The sequence below is a fragment of the Bos indicus x Bos taurus genome, chromosome 11 (genome assembly GCF_003369695.1).
Source record: "Bos indicus x Bos taurus breed Angus x Brahman F1 hybrid chromosome 11, Bos_hybrid_MaternalHap_v2.0, whole genome shotgun sequence".
Lineage (NCBI taxonomy): Eukaryota > Metazoa > Chordata > Mammalia > Artiodactyla > Bovidae > Bos > Bos indicus x Bos taurus.
The window spans coordinates 29,585,527-29,605,170 of record NC_040086.1 but is presented as its reverse complement, the minus strand read 5'-3'; the positions used below and the strand labels follow the sequence as shown (position 1 = coordinate 29,605,170).

At 37.6% G+C, this 19,644-nt stretch overlaps 1 protein-coding gene across 1 annotated transcript in view; it reads right to left on the bottom strand.

Annotated features, from left to right (window-relative positions):
- The window catches only part of MSH2 (mutS homolog 2), an 80,158-nt gene that overhangs the window by 2,993 nt on the left and 57,521 nt on the right, over positions 1-19,644 (bottom strand). The window contains exons 9-14 of the mRNA XM_027555197.1: positions 11,971-12,094; positions 10,131-10,281; positions 7,704-7,801; positions 4,119-4,364; positions 2,641-2,845; positions 988-1,235 (exon numbers count right to left, since the gene is read on the bottom strand). Coding sequence (XP_027410998.1) covers positions 988-1,235; positions 2,641-2,845; positions 4,119-4,364; positions 7,704-7,801; positions 10,131-10,281; positions 11,971-12,094 — 1,072 coding nt within the window. The remainder of the gene's footprint in view (positions 1-987; positions 1,236-2,640; positions 2,846-4,118; positions 4,365-7,703; positions 7,802-10,130; positions 10,282-11,970; positions 12,095-19,644) is intronic.

The following is a 19,644-nucleotide window of genomic DNA, read 5'->3' as shown; positions in this document are numbered from 1 at the left end:
TAGACATCCCAAGCATTCTGGAGCTGGATATTTTACACAACTTAGAGAAACAAAAATAAAATGGAAGCAAGTGTTTGATAAACATCCACAGTGAAGGACAAACCTGTTCCTATCTTCACCTGATCTTTTTCAATATTTTGAACCCATTTCTTTATCACACAAACACTTTTTAAAACCCAAACCTCAACTTCATGCTATATGCCAGGTCTAACCAAGAGTATCTATATTCTCTATCAACAATAATGATGCAAATAGTAACTCAAAAGGATTCCTACAAACATAAGCAAAAAAGAATTAAAAATAGTACCTTATTTATATGCAACCAACAGATAACAGAAAAAACATGTTTGTGGAAAATAAAAAAGCCATCTAAAAAAGCTATTCTGATGTCTAATGAAATGTTAGAGCAATAAAAACTTTATAGTATGTTAATCTTATCAATGCAGTCACCTGATTAGCTGCCAGACCCACTAACAACAAACTTTTCTGAAAGGTTGAAATACCAACAATTTAAGTTGTAACTACCAACAATTTCAAGATCTCTGGAAACCCCAACTTTAAGCTGTTTATATAAAAAGGAGTAGGAAATGGCAACCCACTCCAGCATTCTTGCCTGGGAAATCCCATGGAGAGAGGAGCCTGGCAGGCTACAGGCCATGGGGCTGTAAAAACTGGACACAACTTAGTGATTAAACCACCACCACAGCTAATTTGACAAGAAAACATGGTGACCTGAGAGGTAGTATAAAATCCCTGATGATGTTCAGAGTATAGATCATGCTTTTGGTGACTGTTTAAAATGAATGGTTCTATCATGAGACATAGAAATGTAAATAATGTACCCACGTCCCTGTCCCTACACCGTAAAGAGGTAAACGTTTTACAGATCAAACACCAACAATTCACCCTACTGTAGAATAAGGCAATTACCAATGATTCCAAGGGTAGGAACGCTGAATTTACACTACACCAGCGGAATGTGCTCACCTTTCTTCACCTGATAAAGCATAGTTAAAGTCTCCTCAGTAGTCAGTGCTGTGACATGTAGATTATTAACAGTTGGTATCTGATTGGCCAAGGCTGTAAGTTCATGAAAATGGGTTGCAAACATGCAAAAAGCCCCGATCTTTGTTGCAATGTACTCTGATATAGCCCACGCTAATCCAAACCCATCATAGGTAGAGGTTCCTCTTCCCAACTCATCTATGATTATTAAGGAATCTTTGGTTGCAGACCTGAAACACATGATTACACGAAAATTTCCCATGACGCAGCATGTGGTAACACGAGAAAAAAAAAATTAGGCAATACAATGAGAAAGTGTGCCACAAGCATTAACAGATTATAAAAGGAAACAAATGGTGAATAAGTATTTTTTAAATTACCAATCCCACTAGCTCATCTAAGAATTTCCAGATAAAGCATTTCTTGGCAATCAAATCAGTCAAGATTTAAAAAAATAACAACCAAAGAACATGGGACAAGGGTGTGGTGATACCCTCACATACACGGCTGACGGTCACATACATCTCTATGTGCCTGCTACAGCCCTGCCAACACCACATACTAGCATTTTCTTTTCTCTTTAACCAAATGTAAGAAGGGGAACTTTACCAATTACTATACAGAAGCCTGTACTGCTTTTATAATTCCCCACAAAGAATAATCAATACACAATTTATTAAGGATCTACTATATGCAGAGTGCTTCAGAAGACTCCAAGAAACAGAAGGCATAGCCTCCCTGTCTACAAGGAAGCACCTAAAAACAAAATAAAGACAAGAGATTTCATAACCTCTAAAATAAAAAGCTAATAAATTACAGGCATGTCATGGAGTCTGAAGAAACACTTGTGACCTTAGGCACATGAGACAAAGAAAGTCATCAAAGAAGTAGAATTTCTGTTAAAGGCATGTAAAGATTAGAAAAGGACTTGGTAAACAGCAAGGAAGGAAGTATGTTCAGGCAGTGTGAACAGTGTAAGCAAAAGCATGACAGTGGAGAGACTCATAAGGTGAACAACCACTAGAAACCTTAAGAAGACAACTCGAAAAATCAAAGATGGGCCTTCCCGGGTGGTCTACAGGTTAAGACTGTGCTTCTACTGCAGGGGGCACGGGTTCAATCCTGGGCTGGGGAACAAAGATCCCGCATGCCACATGGTATAGCCAAAAAATAATAAAAGAAGCTTTCCACAACCATCACCCTTTTATAATATAAAGTGGGACTTCCCTGGTTGCCCAGCAGTAAGGAATCCACCTTGCAATGCAGGGGACGCAGGTTTGATCCCTCATATGGGAAGATTCCTCATGCCACATGGTATAGCCAAAAAATAATAAAAGAAGCTTTCCATAACCATCACCCTTTTATAATATAAAGTGGGACTTCCCTGGTTGCCCAGCAGTAAGGAATCCACCTTGCAATACAGGGGACGCAGGTTTGATCCCTCATATGGGAAGATTCCTCATGGCAACTAAGACCCAACACAGAAAAATAAATAAACAAAGAGTTAAAAAAAAAAAGATAACATAAAGTACATAAAGCTCACAGGAAAACTATTAAACTAAATAAAAGATTGCAAATGTATCAAAGGACAGAGACATCCACTTCCACTTTCAGGAGACTGGGAACTGTACTCACCTGAGAATAGAAGCAGTTTCTAACATTTCAGCCATAAATGTGGAGACTCCTTTCAACTGACTGTCACCAGCCCCTACCCGGGCCAAGATGCAGTCCACAATGGACACTTCTGCCCACTCACATGGCACAAAACACCCGATCTGGGCCATGAGAACTACCACCCCAGTCTGGCGAATATATGTTGATTTCCCTCCCATATTGGGACCTATAAAACAAATTATATCAATAAGCAAGATTATTAACTTATTTTTGCTAATAATAATTGACTATTAGTCCCAAGTTGCACGTTGATGACTCTCTTGTGATATAACATACGAAAAGCAGACCACAGGCTGCCCAAAGGCATGAACAAAGCCCCTGCCTTACACTAGTCCCTGCAACAATGCCATTTTCTGTTCAGACAAACCTATGCCGTGCCCTTCTTCAAAAGAACCCATGAAAAATATATCTCATCTGTAATCTGACTATGGTCTAGGAAGACCATATAGGTACTGCCCCACAGCTCACACAGCTGCCTGTAGGATAACTTTATGACATTCAGGAAAGCAGTACTGGCCTAACTGATTAATTAACTAAACACTACTAATTCATTAATAATGGGTCTAGTAGAGAATGAATCAGTGTGATCAAATCCTTCAAATCGCGTAAACTCCACACTAAAACCCAAGGACATGACCTACTTTTGGAAAATGTGAAATTTACCAATTAATGGGTTAGACCATGGGTCCCCAACCTCCGGAAACTAATGCCTGATAATCTGAGGTGGAGCCGATGTAACAACAGAAATAAAGCATACCATAACGGTACTGGGCTTGAATCGCCCCCAAACCATCCCTTCCCCCACCCTGGTCCGTGGGAAAACTGTCTTCCATGAACTGGTCCCTGGTGCCAAAAAGGCTGGAGATGATGGGTTAAGTTATATGAACAACTCAAAAATCGAATTAGGGGAATAAAATATAATCACTGACTGTTTCCCAAACACATTTACCCAAAGACTCCTACCACCCCCGCACTCTAACACTTCTGTTTTCTAGAATCTGGTTAAGATCTCTCAAAATGCTTTAGTCTGAGACCTGCTACATTGGTCTACACACAAATCTACTTTTTTTAGTTTCACATGAATATAGTATTGTGTCTTTAAAAGAACTGCTATCCTGAGCTGAAGTCATTCCAGCAGCTAATTCTGCTTGACCTTCAATGACTTCACTACTGAAAAGGTCTGGCCCAAAGGTGCACTTTGAGGATGAAGAGATGTTTATTTTGAAATGCACTGAACCTCTGGAATAGCAGTTTCATTCTTATTCATTCATATATTCATTCACTCACATGTTATTAATATATTACTAACTAGTATGAAAAAACATTCTTTTTCTACCATCAAAGACTAGGATTTTCTGCATCAACCTAAAATAACCATCTGCTCCAACATAAACAAAGGGAAACACTATTCCCCAAAAGCCCATAAACAAGATTTCTACCAGTAATGATGTGGAACATCTGTTTATCTTTTTCAAAGTGAACATCATTAGGAATAAATGCGACTTCATCTTGAACTTCCACACAAGCATGTCTGGAAGCTTTCAGTGTAATTCTGCCTCGTCCTTTTTCCAAAATCACCGGCCGTACATATGGAACAGGTGCTGCATCGGACACGTGAGCAAAGCTGACAACAGCATCCAGCTGAGCTAACACATCGTTGAGTGTCTGCATCGGTTCTACGTAGCCTATGAAAAAACAGAGTACACAGGAAGACGGAATAAGAAAAAATGCAGAGAAGCAGCTTTAAGAATAAATTCAACCTGATTCCATTTGTGAATTCAAAATCCACTTCCTAATTTATATACTTAAAAAAAATTAACAGAGGTTTCTGCTATAACTAAACGTGAAAGGAACACCTAAAATTCAACAAGAGGTTAAAATGTCTTGTCACATTTTTCTCCCTACTATCAACAGATTTCAAAAACCCCTTACCAAAATCCATTAAAATACAAAAGCACATGGCTGCTTATATAAAGAATTGAGGCAGAGGTTTAAAAAAAAAAAATAAGAAAAAGTTTTCATGGGAGCACTTTCATGATATATTGCAAGTAAGAAAAGCAGGGCGAGGCACAGTTCTAAATTTTAAGAGCCTGAAACCAGGATGGCATTTCACAATTATCCTAAGAAACCTGCAAACACCAGGTAATAAGATATAATGGGGCTGTCAAGATTGTTACTTGAGGTTTTTTCCTGCCTTGCAATTAAGTTTTAGCATAAACTTAGATCCATAATTGTCACTTAAAACACTTTCAACAAGATTCTACTCTGCTACAGCAGTAAAACTAAAAGTTATTACATACATTAAACAGTCCCTCACACATGCTAGAGAAAGCATGATTAGCCAATAAAAATGGGCCAAATTTTTAGAACAGATTCTAAAATTTTAATAGGTTGGAGGGGTTGGTGTAACAGGCCCCTGGGTCACGTGGAACTATCACGTGGGTATCAACGTGTCCAGAGCCTTAAGAGCCATTCCAGAGAACACCATCTCATTTTAGAAAATACAACATTATGAGCTTAATCAAATACAGGAAATCCGATTCATCTTTGACTGCCTTATCCCCCATAAAAGTGAGAATATAAAAATTCATGTATAAATGGCCAAATACAAATAATTCTTAATGTTTCACTTTAAAATTTATTCCTGTTTTATCTAACATATAAAACAGGGGGGAAGGGGAGAGTTCTCATTACCCTACCATACAGCAATAGGAACCTTTGAGAATTACTTAAATATCAGTGGAGTACTTATATAATTCTCACAAAACTTCTAACATACTAACATGAATAGGTTTATAATAAAAGAAAACAAGCCTCTCAATCAAGAGTCTGTATTTGGTATCTCACATCAACTGGTTCTTAACAGTATCACCTTTTCTGGTTTAAGAATAAGAGAGAAAATTAGAAAAATGATCTATTATATTTTTAATAAAGATAGTTTACAATGTGTATATTAGACCAAGAAGAGATTTCATTTCAATTCAAGGTGACTCCCAATACAAAACCTTCTTTTCAAATGTTAAAATCTAACAGCTTTAACCTACTAGGTGCTTAACGAATATTAGTTAATATTATTTTGGGGGAAGACTTCCAGTTTGAATTTACGCAGTGTATTTTTAGGGTCCTTACAAGTGTCATCTAGGAAGGAACATAATTCAGCTAGAAGAAGATCACCATACTACAGTGATCTGATTAACACCAAACAAAAATGTAATTACAGATCTCATTCATCTCAACACAAATATAAGGTATAATAAAACCCTTTAAAAGTGTTAGGTTTCTTTCTGATTTACTATAAAAATTCATAACAGTAAAACAATTTACAAAACTATACATGCTTATACTTTTTAAATGACTTAGTAGTCCTAAATAATTCAGTACCCATATCCTGAGAACAAGTAGGAGGACATCCTCCTACTTAATCACAATACAACCCAAGAAGTATGACACCAATACCTTATTATCTTATATTAAACTTTGCCAATTTGTCTTAATGGTGTCCTTTATAGCTAGTCTCCAGGTCCAACCCCTAGTCCCAGATTCAATCAAGGATCATCCTCATGTCTTTGACTATCCTGTCACTTTAAGTCTCCTTTAATCTGGAACACAATCTGCCAATTTCTTCTTTGCTTCCATGAACCCGACATGCTTTTTGTCTGTTATGTTTTGGCCAAGCTGCATGGCACATGAGAACTTAGTTCCCTGACCAGGGATAGAAACCTTGCCCTCCTGCACTGGAAGCTTGGAGCCTTAATCACTGGCAAGTCCTGACACTGAAATTTTTAAAGAGTGCAGGCCTTAAAAAGTTTGTCCCACGATCTAAATTTATCCAACATTTTTCTTCTTGTTACTATTCAGGTTAAACTTTTTTTTGGTCAGGAACACTACAGGCCTATCCTGGAGATATTGCAGGTTCAGTTCCAGACCACTGCAATAAAAGGAATATCACAATAAAGCGAGTCACACAAATGTTTTGGTTTCACAGTGCATATAGAAGTTATATTTACACTATACATTGCTAAAGAATGCTAACCATCATCTGACAAGGCAGAGTTGCCATAAACCCTCAATTTGTAAGACAAGACAAAATAAGACATTACCTGTGAGTACAATGAGGTATGCCTGTACACGGGTGATATCATATCTTTTCCTTGACATCACATCAAGAAACACATAATGTCATTTGTCATTGGCAATGTCAACCTTGATCACTTGGCTAAGGTTAATTCTTTGGTGTGTTTTTTTTTAAGGCACAATAAAGGTTATGCTCAATACACACACATGATGATAGGCAAAGACTTCCAGCTTAACACATCACCACCTACCCTGTGCTATATACATTCATTCCATGCTAAGGGCAATATCATAGAGCCAAGTCAGGCTGTCCTTTCAATTATATGACAATCATCTTGGGAGCTCCCTAGCAGTCCAGTGGATGGGATTCAGTACTTCTAACTGCTGTGGCCTTGGTTCAATCCCTGTTCAGGGAATTAAGATACCACAAGCCATACCACATGGCCGGAAAAAAAAAAAAAAAAAAAGACAATCGTTTCTAACAGGTGTCCTCAAGAACAGACTGAAAATCTATGAAATGGCACGCAGAACTCAAAAAAGCTTGCTGCCTATATAATTTCTATTTGCTTTATTTCCATAACCTAGAGCATGAGCTCCTACATCTAAGGTATTAGTGCCTTATAGTCCCTAGTGTTTCTTTTCCTTGTTACAACTACAAGTTTTGTGCTTTTCTGTCTGTCTTTGTTTTACAGAATATTGCAGAATATTCCCATTCCTTAGCCTGCACTAGCTCATCTTTCTAGGTACGAGAGCAGCTTCCAGTTAATTTTCCTAATGCAACACAGCATGCATTCCTTCAGAGGAAGCTTCTTAACACAACAGTCACAGTGTGCAGCAGCTTTAAAAAACAAAAACAAAAAACCCACTCTTCAAACAGCCCAATATTACTACTGTTACCAAAATCCAGGTCATTTTCCAAACATCTAATGTATTGGTGCTATTAAATTTACCTGAAGAAATATTGACAATTTCTTTAACAATGGCATTCTGGGCTTCCTCATATTCAGTTTTATTTTTGGTGTACTCTTCATTGAGAGAAGTCAGTTTACTGCAAATCAAGATAATGGTATTAGAAGTATTAAAACATCCACTGGAGGTAATGTGCACTACCTCTGAAATATATCTGGAGTATTATCCTATAAAGCATCAAAACAATAATTAAAATGGAAACATCAGTAGAAAATGGGCAACTCATTAGGGGTGGATGTGACTGGAATTCAGTGTATTAACATTTATGCTGTTTGTAATGGCCCACTGGCACAATTCTTGCTATAAAAATTATTCCCTTGAGTAAAATTCTGATCTGTAATCTTTTCTAAAATATTTAAATGTAGTCTTCATCCCTATTAGGACAGAGGCCATCTTCACTTTTAAAATACACACACAAGCAGCACTATTTACAACACCCAAGATATGGAAGCAAATCAACTGCCCATCAACATATGAATGGATAAAGGTGTGGTGTGTGTGTATATTACTCAGCCATTAAAAATAATGAACCACTTGCAGAAATGTGAATGGATCTAAAGAATATTATGCTTAGAGAAATAAGTCAGAGAAAGACAAATAATCAACTACCCCAATTAAACAACAACACACACACACACTCCACACAGTTTCTCTTATTACCGTAGGAAACTGTCTTTTCATACTCAAAGTTGTCAAAGTAAGGAAAATGTTTTGAAAACAATTCTACTGAGTGGTTTAAAGGGAAAATAAAAATTATAGGTTAAAACAAAAAATGAAGAAGAAAAATGAGAATAGAGAAAAAATATTCACTGATATCAAAGGAAGGGAATTAAGTTAAAACACAAAAAAACAAGGTGAGGGGCTTACAGCAGATTCAAGAAAGAGGTGAAGTACTTACAAGAAGGAGGAAAATATTAGTCAATCAAGGCAGTAACTGTGAACATGATGCTGTCGGCCAATGGCATAACACACATATACAGCTCAAGAGCAGTAGAGGAGCACTAAAAGACTACTGTGAAACAGGCAAGTGGAAAGAATTAAAGGAAAAAAGAGAGAAGCAAAGATACTAAAAAGTGAGAGATTGCTGTGTGAAATGAAGAGCTGCCAGAGAGAAAGGTGTGGGCAGGGATCAGATTGTATAGGTTATGGTACAGATTTTATATTTTTCCTGATGACAGACATCAGAGGTTTTTAAGGACAATTATATGATCACAAAGTCAGACCCATGGCAAGCATTCAATTTGCTGACACAAATCAATGAACAAATAAACAAATGAACTTTTCACAACTTTTGGAACCACTGTTGTCATTCAGTTCAACTTCTTGTAGTTCTATTTTGGCTTAGGTAAGACAGAACTTTTGGGGGGTTATATCATCTTCAAATCACTTACTGGTCAGTTATAACGTATAAATTTCTTGAATCAGGGATATAGTGTGATCAAGAAATAGCAACTAATAAATCTAGTAACAGAAGATCTAGGTCTGATATCCTCTATTACTAGTTGTCCAGTCCTGGGGAACTGGAGTTTCAGTTTCTCCGTCTAAAGGTGAGAACTATGACCTGTGCTATTTATCTCAGAGGGCTGTATGAGAAACAAACTAAACAGACACACCGTTTTTCATAACTAGGTTGTCTGAACACCTAGAATAATGTCTGCATGTAACAGACACTCAAAAACACTAAATAAATGGATAAAAGAGGGGCGTATATACAAAAGCTAACTGGAAATACAAAGAATACCCAAGAAGGGCGGGAGTAAGGCTGGCCGTAAGTTCTAAAATAATACAGAAGAGAAAGGATCATGCCCTTACTCTCCCAGTTACTTTATTTTTAAATAATTCTTTTTCACTAATAAGTAATTTGCCTCAGGAGCTTCCTAACATAAGCAAGAGAAAACACGTAAAAAACTACTAAGATTTTTTCCAACATTAACATTATTTAAAAAAAAAAACTTATAGTCTAAATGAATGGCCTCATTAAAGTTGGTAGCATCTCCCTAAACTAAATGACACATCAACTGATATACCAGAAGAATAACAAAACTTTCTTAGAAAAAATAAACATGAAAATAACTAATAGAGATATGAAGGGAACTAACTCTAACAGATATGCAAATACAAAAAAAATGTAATATAATCTATTTCATATTGATAAAAAGATAAAGAGAGATATGTGAAAGAATAATCTTAAACCCAAAGTGCCACTTCATTGAATGAGGAAAAGCTGAATTATTCAACAAGTAGCATTAGGATACCTTCCTCTCATAAGGAAAAAAAAAAGCTTCAATCTTATTTTATGCCTTGTATCAAGAAATAAAATAAAACTTCCTTATCATGCAACATTCACATTTCATCAGAGAATAGTTTATGGAACTAGTAAAGATTTAATTTAACATAGGCTTACAAACCTGTTTGTAAATTTAACACCATTCTTCTGGATATCTACTGTACTGAAATTTTTATTATTACGAAGGACTTTTTCTTCCTTGCATGTTACTCGGAAATAATAGCCAAACTGTGTGCTGGAATCCAGTTTAATCTGTTTGCCAGGATCTAAGCCTTCATGATCAGGAAAAAAAAGAAAGAGTATGTCATAGACATGTACAGCCTTTTTAAATGTAAGTGTTCAGAATACTTAAATCTAAATAGTGAAAAATATACTTTTATTATTTACATGACAGCATACTGGAAATTATTTATACTATCCGACTGGGAAAGATGCACATCCCACTTAATTCAAAAAACTACATGAATTAAGGATATCTACAAAATATTTAAACCCCCCTTTTAATGTTAGCCTGTGATGTGGAGCCCATGCTGGGTAAACCCATCCAAGGTCCCAGGGCACCAGCAGTGGGGTAGCTCAGTGTTTCAGATGCTATGGGCACGAGGATAGGTAAGGTATGGTTGTTACCCTTGAAGAGTTCTGCTGAAGGTTCTTTAGTTAACCAAAGCCTTTCCCTGGAACTAATATAGAATATAATTAAAGAAAACAAATATACTTTCCGAAGAAAAATGTGAGACTCTGAGATTGACAACGAAGCTCTAGAAAACACTAGTCCGTGTACTCTGTTAAGTGTAGGGAGCATCACAAAAAAGGCAATGATGAATCAGCTAGACTATGCACCTAAGATTTTTTAATTTTTACCCTTGTCCTCTCCTCATTCATTCATCAATGTGATCTTTAGACCCCAAATCAGAAGGGAGAGATAGTACCTTAAAACTTAAGATAAATAAATGTATTTGCTAAAGCATGACTATGGAGTACTAGAAACAGCAAACAACTGAAGACCGATCTCACCTGACCAGGGAGGAGACACATAAAGAGAACACGCAGAGATCTATAAGATGAGGGGGGTGGATTTCAATATCCTTCAAGTCAAAGATTAAATCTAGGATCAAGTTCATATATGAACTCTCCATGGAAACTATTTTTTTTTTTAATTTTATATATGTTGGTATGGGCATATACAACAGGGGGCTTCCCAGGTGGCGCAGTGGTAAAGAATCTGCCTGCCAACGCAGGAGACTCAAGAGATGCAGGTTTGATCCCTGGGTCAGGAAGATCCTCTGGAGAAGGAAATGGCAACCCCCTCCATTATTTCTGCCTGGAAAATTCCATGGACTAAGGAGCCTGGTGGACTATAGTCCACGGGGTCGCAGAGAGTCAGACATGACTGAGCACATATGGGCATAAACTAGTGATACTGCTCTGCGGGACCTTCTAATATGCTCAGATTTACTCATTTAACATAGAAGTCAAACATGCTCATTACAAAGAGGTTTATAAATTCAGAGCGAGACAGAACAAAACAGTGTGAGACAAAATAGGGAATAAGCTAGGGAATTTAAAACAAGTGATTTTTAAAGTTGATATTAATGAAGTGCTTGGGAACCCCAAAGCCAAATCAATGAACTATTCCTAATAGAATTAGGCTTACAGAAAGAGTGTCATTTAAGACAGGTCTTACTTAAAAGATGTTGCAAGGGCAATATGGGGTGACTTGTTTGGCAGGAATGTGTGATCATCCTGGGATTAGAGAAATTGGTTAAGAGATGAATCTGAAGGGGAGGCCGGGCCCCAGATGTAAAGAATCCTGTATGTAAACTTTATGTGACTGTAATTTTATACAGTAGAAAACGGGCACTTTAAACAAGGAGGTGGCATGATCAACTGTGTCTTCTAGCTCCAGTGTGGATACTATATAGACAAAAGAATTATTCAAACCTTCAAGGACCCATTCTTACCTAGATCTCTAGCTGCACTTACTAATGTTGACTGCATCTTCTTTTCTAAGTCATCCATTATTTCTCTTAATTCACTCAAGTTAGGATCAAATGAAGGTTTTACAAGGAATTCATGGTTTTCCACCTATAAACAGAACAAAGAGTAGCCAAATTTTATGAGTGATGGATAAAGATGGAAGTCATGTAATTCTTTGCTTATTTAAAATTCACTAATGTTTTGAGTTAAATGATTCACTATCTGTAAGTTATTCAGTCACAACTGTAAAGGAGTTTTTACTGATTAACAGATGTAAAGAGTTCTATTTATTAGGAGCTGAGACCTCTAGATACACAAAAATTATTCATGTCAAACAGCTGAGTGCTAATGATGCTTTTAACACTAACAGTATACGTTATTTTTATTTATATTTTTTCCCTAAACAATGTTTAAAGACTGTAACAGAATGGTTTTTGCCCAAACCAAGGATCTACCTTAGGAATTTCAGAAAGTTAGCTCTTGAAATCCTTTTTTGAAAGAAAACAAAATGACTAAAACTTGAACAGACAAAATTCTGAAAGACTTATTTTTTAAAAAAAAGAATGAAGTCTATCCACACATATTAAAAAGACCTTATTTCATACAAAAATGAGTCAGTTTTCTAAAATGAGGAAATTTTTTAAAAAAATCAGTATGTGAGACTGATATAAATTCCTAATTACTATCCATTTAATCACAGCATACCTTCTCCACATACCAAAATTGAACACAAGAATGAGGAAATAAAATATTACAGAAAACTATCAAAAAAGAGAATAAAACATTTATCAAATAACTTTCTCAATTTAAACCAACAAAAGATTTTATCATATACTAAAATTTTAAATTTCAAACAAAACTAACTTTTTTTAAAGGCAAAAGATTTGTAAAAATAGCTTTGTAAAATATAAAAATGTAAAAGTTGACATTTTCTTTTTTAAAAAGGCACTCGTTTGCATGTATGAGAAAAACATCAAGTCATTAACTGGGCAAGTATAAAAATATACAACTCACAGATGAGAAAATAAGTAGTAAACTAAAGTCACAGAAAAGTGCTAAAGCTCCATAATAATAAAAGGCATGAATATTTAAGCACCCTTAAGGTATTATTCTACAGCTTTTTTTTTTTTTTAAAGAAAAAGAAACCTATTCCCCAATACTAATGAGGCTACAGTGAAATTAGTATATTCATTCACTTCTGGTGAGAATCTAAATTGCTATAACCTTAAAAAAACAAAAAAAAAGCAATATGCGACAAGACTCAGAGATATTTGTTATACTCTGACATAGCAATTCTACTCCTAGAAATTCAATCTAAGGAAATAATGCAACAGAAGCAAACAACACATGGATGAATAAGATCTCTCAGATTTATCTGTTATAAGGCCTGGAAATAATAGAACATCACAATATTTGCACAGTTCAGTTCAGTTCAGTTCAGTCACTCAGTTGTGTCTAACTCTTTGCGACCCGATGAGTCGCAGCACGCCAGGCCTCCCTGTCCATCACCAACTCCTGGAGTTCACTCAGACTCACGTCCATTGAGTCAGTGATGCCATCCAGCCATGTCATCCTGTGTCATCCCCTTCTCCTGCTGCTCCCAATCCCTCCCAGCATCAGGGTCTTTTCCAATGAGTCAACTCTTCGCATGAGGTGGCCAAAGTTCTGGAGTTTCAGCTTTAGCATCATTCTTTCCAAAAAAATCCCAGGGCTGATCTCCTTCAGAATGGACTGGTTGGATCTCCTTGCAGTCCAAGGGACTCTCAAGAGTCTTCTCCAACACCACAGTTCAAAAGCATCAATTCTTCAGGGCTCAGCCTTCTTCACAGTCCAACTCTCACATCCATACATGACTACTGGAAAAACCCCAGCCTTGACTAGACGGACCTTTGTTGGCAAAGAAATGTCTCTGCTTTTGAATATGCTATCTAGGTTGGTCATAACTTTCCTTCCAAGGAGTAAGCGTCTTTTAATTTCATGGCTGCAGTCGCCATCTGCAGTGATTTTGGAGCCCAGAAAAATAAAGTCTGACACTGTTTCCACTGTTTCGCCATCTATTTCCCATTAAGTGATGGGACCAGATGCCATGATCTTCGTTTTCTGAATGTTGAGCTTTAAGCCAACTTTTTCACTCTCCACTTTCACTTTCATCAAGAGGCTTTTGAGTTCCTCTTCAGTTTCTGCCATAAGGGGGGTGTCATCTGCATATCTGAGGTTATTGATATTTCTCCCAGCAATCTTGATTCCAGCTTGTGTTTCTTCTAGCCCAGCATTCTCATGATGTACTCTGCATTTAAGTTAAATGAGCAGGGTGACAATATACAGCCTTGACGTACTCCTTTTCCTATTTGGAACCAGTCTGTTGTTCCATGTCCAGTTCTAACTGTTGCTTCCTGACCTGCATACAGATTTCTCAAGAGGCAGGTCAGGTGGTCTGGTATTCCCATCTCTTTCAGAATTTTCCACAGTTTATTGTGATCCACACAGTCAAAGGCTTTGGCATAGTCAATAAAGCAGAAATAGATGTTTTTCTGGAACTCTCTTCCTTTTTCAGTGATCCAGCAGATGTTGGCAATTTGATCTCTGGTTCCTCTGCCTTTTCTAAAACCAGCTTGAACATCTGGAAGTTCATGGTTCACATATTGCTGCAGCCTGGCTTGGAGAATTTTGAGCATTACTTTACTAGCGTGTGAGATGAGTGCAATTGTGTGGTAGTTTGAGCATTCTTTGGCATTGCCTTTCTTTGGGATTGGAATGAAAACGGACCTTTTCCAGTCCTGTGGCCACTGCTGAGTTTTCCAAATTTGCTGGCATATTGAGTGCAGCACTTTCACAGCATCATCTTTCAGGATTTGGAATAGCTCAACTGGAATCCCATCACCTCCACTAGCTTTGTTTGTAGTGATGCCTTCTAAGGCCCACTGGACTTCACATTCCAGGATGTCTGGCTGTAGATGAGTGATCACACCATCATGATTATCTGGGTCGTGAAGGTCTTTTTTGTACAGTTCTTCTGTGTATTCTTGCCACCTCTTCTTAATATCTTCTGCTTCTGTTAGGTCTATACCCTTTTTGTCCTTTATTGAGCCCATCTTTGCATGAAATGTTCCCTTGGTATCTCTAATTTTCTTGAAGAGATCTCTAGTCTATCCCATTCTGTTGTTTTCCTCTATTTCTTTGCATTGATCGCTGAGGAAGGCTTTCTTATCTCTTCTTGTTATTCTTTGGAACTCTGCATTCAGATGCTTGTATCTTTCCTTTTCTCCTTTGCTTTTTGCTTCTCTTCTTTTCACAGCTATTTGTAAGGCCTCCCCAGACAGCCATTTTGCTTTTTTGCATTTCTTTTCCATGGGGATGGTCTTGATCCCTGTCTCTTGTACAAGGTCATGAACCTCATTCCATAGTTCATCAGGCACTCTATCTATCAGATCTAGGCCCTTAAATCTATTTCTCACTTCCACTGTATAATCATAAGGGATTTGATTTAGGTCATACCTGAATGGTCTAGTGGTTTTCCCTACTTTCTTCAATTTAAGTCTGAATTTGGTAATAAGGAGTTCATGATCTGAGCCACAGTCAGCTCCCGGTCTTGTTTTTGTTGACTGTATAGAGCTTCTCCATCTTTGGCTGCAAAGAATATAATCAATCTGATTTCGGTGTTGACCATCTGGTGATGTCCATGCGTAGAGTCTTCTCTTGTGTTGTTGGAAGAGGGTGTTTGCTATGACCAGTGCATTTTCTTGTGCATATTTGCACAATGGTACATCAATAGAATATTATACAGCTATTTAAATAGACAATGAAGATGACCTAGAAACAAGGACTAAGACTTATGATGACTCCAAGGGAAAAATCAATGCTACAGTGGTGGACTGACAGTGTTACAGAACTGCCTTCTTCCAACAAACTTAGGGAAGTGATGCTGAGCCAAGCTAAATTCCTATCCTCATTCCCACCTTCCAGTAATCCACGGGTGAGTAAAAAAAAAAACCCGAAAAAGCTCACTTAATAATCCCAATCTGGAGAGAAGACCCAAATGAAGCAAGGGAAAGTAATGACTGACCTCTAACTTACTAAACAGTCTTAGGCCACACCCCAAATGGAGTGCCCTTTGGTAATGCTGTACTCCTCCCAAACAATGGATAAGAAAATATACCACCCAACTAAGTGTTCTAACTTAGAACTGAAGTACTCCAACAAACATGACACAATGACTTCTATGAGTTGTTTTCGTATCATCAGCCACTTAGCACCATAAACACACACAGCTACTACCCTAGACTACACAACAGGAAATATTAATAGAACAAAATAAACCTAGGCTTAGAACTGCAAAGTGGTATAATAAAATCAAGAAAAAAGATTTAAAAAAAAAGAAAGGAAAATCAGATCCTAGCAGTATCACTGAAGTAAAAATAAATACAAATAATACAAAAATAAATATACAAATAAAATTTAAAACCTGGCTTAAAACTCAACATTCAAAAAATGAAGATCACGGCATGAGGTCCCATCACTTCATGGCAAGTAGAAGGGGGAAAAAAGTGGAAACAGTGGCAGATTTTATTCTCTTGGGCTCCAAAATCACTATAGATGGTGACTGCAGCCATGAAATTAAAAGACGCTTGCTCCTTGGAAGAAAAGCTATGACAAACCCAGACAGCATATTAAAAAGCAACACTTTGCTGACAAAGGTCCATAGAGTCAAAGCTATGGTTTCTCCAGTAGTCGTGTATGGATGTAAGAGTCGGACCATAAAGAAGGCTGAGCGCCAAAGAATTGATGCTTTTGAATTGTGGTGCTGGAGAAGATTCTTGAGAATCCCTTGGATAGCAAGGAGGTCAAACCAGTCAATCCTAAAGGAAATGAACCCTGAATATTCACAGGAAGGACTGATGCTGAAGCTGAAGTTCCAGTACTTTGGCCACCTGATGCAAGGAGCTGACTCAGTGGAAAGACCCTGATACTAGAGATTGAGAGCAACAGGAGAAGAGGGCAACAGAGAATTAGATAGTTGGATGGCACCACTGACTCAATGGACCTGAGTCTGAACAAATTCTGGGAGATAGTGATGGACATGGTAGCCTGGCGTGCTGCAGTCCATGGAGTTGTAAAGAGTTGGACATGACTTAGGGACTTAACAACAAATAAATACAATACAACAGCGAAGAGATACTGTTGAATAGAATTACCTGTACTGACATAGAAGAAAAGACTTGATATAATCAGAGACATTTCACAAGACAGAGATTAAAGTAATTAGAGAGGAGAAGAAAAATATAAGGAAGATACTAGAAATCTTCAAAAACAAAAGCAAAAACTCCACTATCCTAGAAATACTAGATAAAATATTACAAGCATTTTTTTCAAATATGTTTATAGTTAAGAGAAAACTAGATACCTGAGCTCCTATAAAGTGGAGTCAGTGCCCAGCATAAAGCAGGCCACAGGGCCATTTTAAAAATCTTACCTCATGAGAAATGGTAACAATTAGAGAAACCTACCTCCAGCAGCTTGGGCCCCGGGAAAGGGAAAGTGGGGGCAGAATCTCCTCTCTGACAACGTGTGACCAAAAGCCTGCCTTTACTATATATAGAATAAGTGAAGTGAAGTCGCTCAGTCATGTCCTACTCATTGCGACCCCATGGACTGTAGCCTACCAGGTCTTCCATCCATGGGATTTTCCAGGCAATCAGTTCAGTCGCTCAGTCGTCTCCGACTCTTTGCAACCCCATAAATTGCAGCACGCCAGGCCTCCCTGTCCATCACCAACTCCCAGAGTTCACCCAGACCCACATCCATCAAGTCAGTGATGCCATCCAGCCATCTCATCCTCTGTCGGACCCTTCTCCTCCTGCCCCCAATCCCTCCCAGCATCAGAGTCTTTTCCAATGAGTCAACTCTTCACATGAGGTGGCCAAAGTACTGGAGTTTCAGCTTCAGCATCATTCCTTCCAAAGAAATCCCAGGGCTGATCTCCTTCAGAATAACTATTAATAGTAAGAATCTAGTGTATACAGCACAGGGAACTCTACTCAATGCTCTGTAATGACCTACGTGGGAAAAGAATCTAACGAAGACTGGATACATGTATGAAGTGAAGTGAAAGTTGCTCAGTGGTGTCTGACTCTTTGTGAACCCATGGACTATACATACAGTTCATGGAATTCTCCAGGCCAAAATACTGGAGTGGGTAGCCTTTCCCTTCTCCAGGGGATCTTCCCAAACCAGGGATCGAACTGCGTCTCCCGCACTACAGGCGGATCCTTTATCAGCTAAGCCTCAAGGGAAGCCCAAGAATACTGGAGTGGGTAGCCCATCCCTTTCTCTGGGGGATCTTTCCGACCCAGGAATTGAACCAGGGTCTCCTGCATTGCAGGCAGATTCTTTACCAACTGAGCTATCAGGGAAGCCCAGATACAAGTATATGTAGAACTAATTCACTTTGCTGCACAGCAGAAACTAACACAACACTGTTAATCAACTATACTCCAATACAAACTAATTTAAAATAACCAAATAAATAAACGCCTTCACTTGGATTGGGATTTCAAATGTCTGCTACTTATCTTAGCAATGCAAAAGGCTGTTGGTTTTGGCCATTTCTATTATCCCGTCTTACAGTGATAGAACTGACAATTTTTCAGAAGACATGTTAACTACTAAGAACAAACACTACATTTTCCAGCTTCCCTTGCAGCTGGTGTGAACATACAATTAAATTCTGATCAAAAGACTGGGAGCAGAAATGATGGGTACCATTTCCAGAATGTGACCTCCTCTTCCCTCTTTGTCCTTTGCCATTGGCTGGAATAAAGATAAGGAAGTAAGCTATCCTGGATCTTGAAGGAGAAGTAAAGGAGAAGACGGGCTACAGAGATAGTGAGCCTGCCCTGCCAACCCTGTGTTGCTATGCCCATACAGTCATGATAGAAAATTAAACACCTATCCTATTTAAGCCATTGTTATTTATTTGCGGTTTCTTTTTCACCAGCTAAGTCTTTGCCAGCAGCCTAATCTTTGCCCAAACAAATGTAGAAAGCGCCAGACTGAGAAATTAACTTAAAAGTGTTCCTGGGTTAATTACATTTGTAGGGTATAAAGCAAAAGCAAATTTTATCTGAGGGGATATATGATTTGCCTGTATAGCTTGCACAGGAGGAACACAGATAAATGAGTATTATCTAAACATACATAACAGACAGGAAACAAGACACCATGAGTAAGAGACTCAAAACAATACCAACAAAAGACAGCAGAAAGAAGACAATGAGCAGATTTAAATCCAAGAAACTTTAAAGATGGAATATTAAATATATTTACAACATTTAAAGAATGAGAATAGAACATGTGAGCAAAGAACAAGATATTACTTAAAAAAGAGTAGACAGACTTAGAAGTGAACCCAACAACTTTTATAAATGAAAAATACAATGATTAATTTTTTAAAAATCGGTTGTTAAACTACACATCAGAGTTGACAAATTAGACTATCTGAAGTAATCACAAAGAAAGCAGCACAGACACATGCAGAAAAAGAATGTAAGAGGCCAACACATGTCTAATCCTAGCATTAGAAAAAGACAAGGAAGAAATACAGTGTTTGAGGAGATAATGACTAATAACTTTTCAGAACCGATAAAAGACAATAATTTTCT